We start from the raw sequence: 1916 nt of genomic DNA on the forward strand, positions 1-1916 counted from the left end.
GCGCTTTACGCCGCCATGGCGACCCGGCCATCTATGGAGGCTTTCCCGCTTTTGTTCCTCAGAACAAGCAAATGGGGTTTATACCCGGTTTTTATTAACAATCAACACTACACCCCATGCCCAGCACCTCAGTAGAAGGCCTGTTAATACCTCAAAAGTCTCTTTAGACAACCTGAGCTTGACTCCATGCAGTTCCAGTCATTGCCTGTGACAGAGCAGAACTGGCAATCACAAGGATGCCCTGGTTAGCATATAGAATCATAAAGGTTGGAAAAGACCTCCAATATCATCAAGTCCAACCATCAACCCAACACCACCATGACTACTAAGCCATGTCCAAAAGTGCTACATGTACAGCTCTTTTGAGACCTCCAGGGATGGTGACTCCACCACCTCTCTGGGCAGCCCATTCCAATGCTTGACATGATCCAGAAGATGGAGGAGAGTTGAATCCACCACAACAGAGAACCAGAAGTGCCTGCCTAGATCATGTGCTGACTGGGACATGTTCAATCCTGTGCTACTCCTTTTAGGACTACAAGTAGATGCTTGGACTTGCTCATCAGTTTCAGGAGGGTTCTCTGAAGAAAGTCTAGTGCAGTAGTACACTTAAAGTTTGGTTTCTTGTTAGATGCAAAGAGTACATCCCTTCTGTAAACAGAAGATTCAAGCTAGTCATAAGGACCAAGGTCTGTTTAACACTGAGTGTGAATGCTTAGCTAAGGTTTAAGTTACAGTTCGTGTAAACTCTGCATACTGAAGCTATGGAAACACTCAGATTCTGCTTAATATGCAAAATTTCATAATGCACTTGTCTGACAGTTCACTTCTAAAAACAAACTAAAATGATTTTGGCCTATAGCCATGTTCTACAACTAATTTCCAGCTTAAAGCCCATAAATAAAGAACAAATACAACTCCATTTATTAGTTTAATAAGTCTACCACATTACAGACTAATGCAAACTAATATTAGAACAGTCACATAATAATTAGTGTATCAGACCTCATTTAAGGGAGATGAATGATCATGAATAATCCCAGTAACTAAATGGATTGAACTCATTTTTGTTGAAACACCCCCCAGAAATGGACACAACAGTTTAGACTTAGTGTACACCTTACTAGCTGGTTTCAGTTTTCAAAACTAAATGTTGCTGTAGTAGACATTGCCCTATTGGAATGCCTAAATTTGTTTCTTAAACTAAAAGTTAGATTATGCAATTCTAAAGAATTTATAGGAATTGCAACAGGAAAGCCACAGATACTAGCAATATAACCAAACTGTTATATGAAGTGTTAAACCTAGTCCTTAATTAAATGTGTTTCATTAAATACTGAATGTGAAGGCACTGATGTTTATAAGTACTAAACCAGACCACATGTACGACAATTTTGATAAAGGCAGAAACTTATAAATTCAAAAGTTTAGTGACTCAGGCAGTCAAAATTCATCTTAAGCCATCCACACAAGTTTTAGATGGTTCTTCTCTCAAAGTTGCTAAAAACAAGCATCCTCCCTACTTTCCTTAAAAAGGATGCAATCTTTAACCCCCATGTAGCATTAATGCTACTTTCTACTCTTCTACTTCAACCCTTGTTTCTTTGAGTACATTGCTGTGTTTGTCCATTGATGCAGCGGCTTTTGATTCCAGTTCTCCCAGCTGTTCAGACGAAGAGACACATGGATCTTGATCTTTAACAGCATCAGACAGCTTGCACATCTTTTCCCGAATGCGCTGAGAGTATCGCAAAGGGGTTACAGCTGTCAGGTCTTTAGCACTGGTGTCATCTGCCTCATGGTGCTTCTTCACACTTAGGAAAAGAAAAAAAAAACCAAACCAACCACTAAACACCAGCACACCATCATACGAGTTACTTCTGCAGCATCTAGCAGAAACAGCAAGTCACGATTCC

The 1916-nt window shown here is 40.0% G+C and overlaps 1 protein-coding gene across 1 annotated transcript in view; it reads right to left on the reverse strand.

Moving 5' to 3' along the window:
- Positions 1-985: 985 nt before the first annotated feature.
- Positions 986-1916, reverse strand: part of CKAP2 (cytoskeleton associated protein 2) — a 13879-nt gene continuing 12948 nt past the window's right edge. Inside the window, exon 10 of the mRNA XM_009642634.2 lies at positions 986-1814. Within this exon, the coding sequence (XP_009640929.1) occupies positions 1577-1814 (238 nt within the window). The 3' untranslated portion in view covers positions 986-1576. The remainder of the gene's footprint in view (positions 1815-1916) is intronic.

The sequence above is a fragment of the Egretta garzetta genome, unplaced genomic scaffold, assembly GCF_000687185.1.
Source record: "Egretta garzetta isolate BGI_Z169 unplaced genomic scaffold, ASM68718v1 scaffold377, whole genome shotgun sequence".
In the NCBI taxonomy this organism is placed as follows: domain Eukaryota; kingdom Metazoa; phylum Chordata; class Aves; order Pelecaniformes; family Ardeidae; genus Egretta; species Egretta garzetta.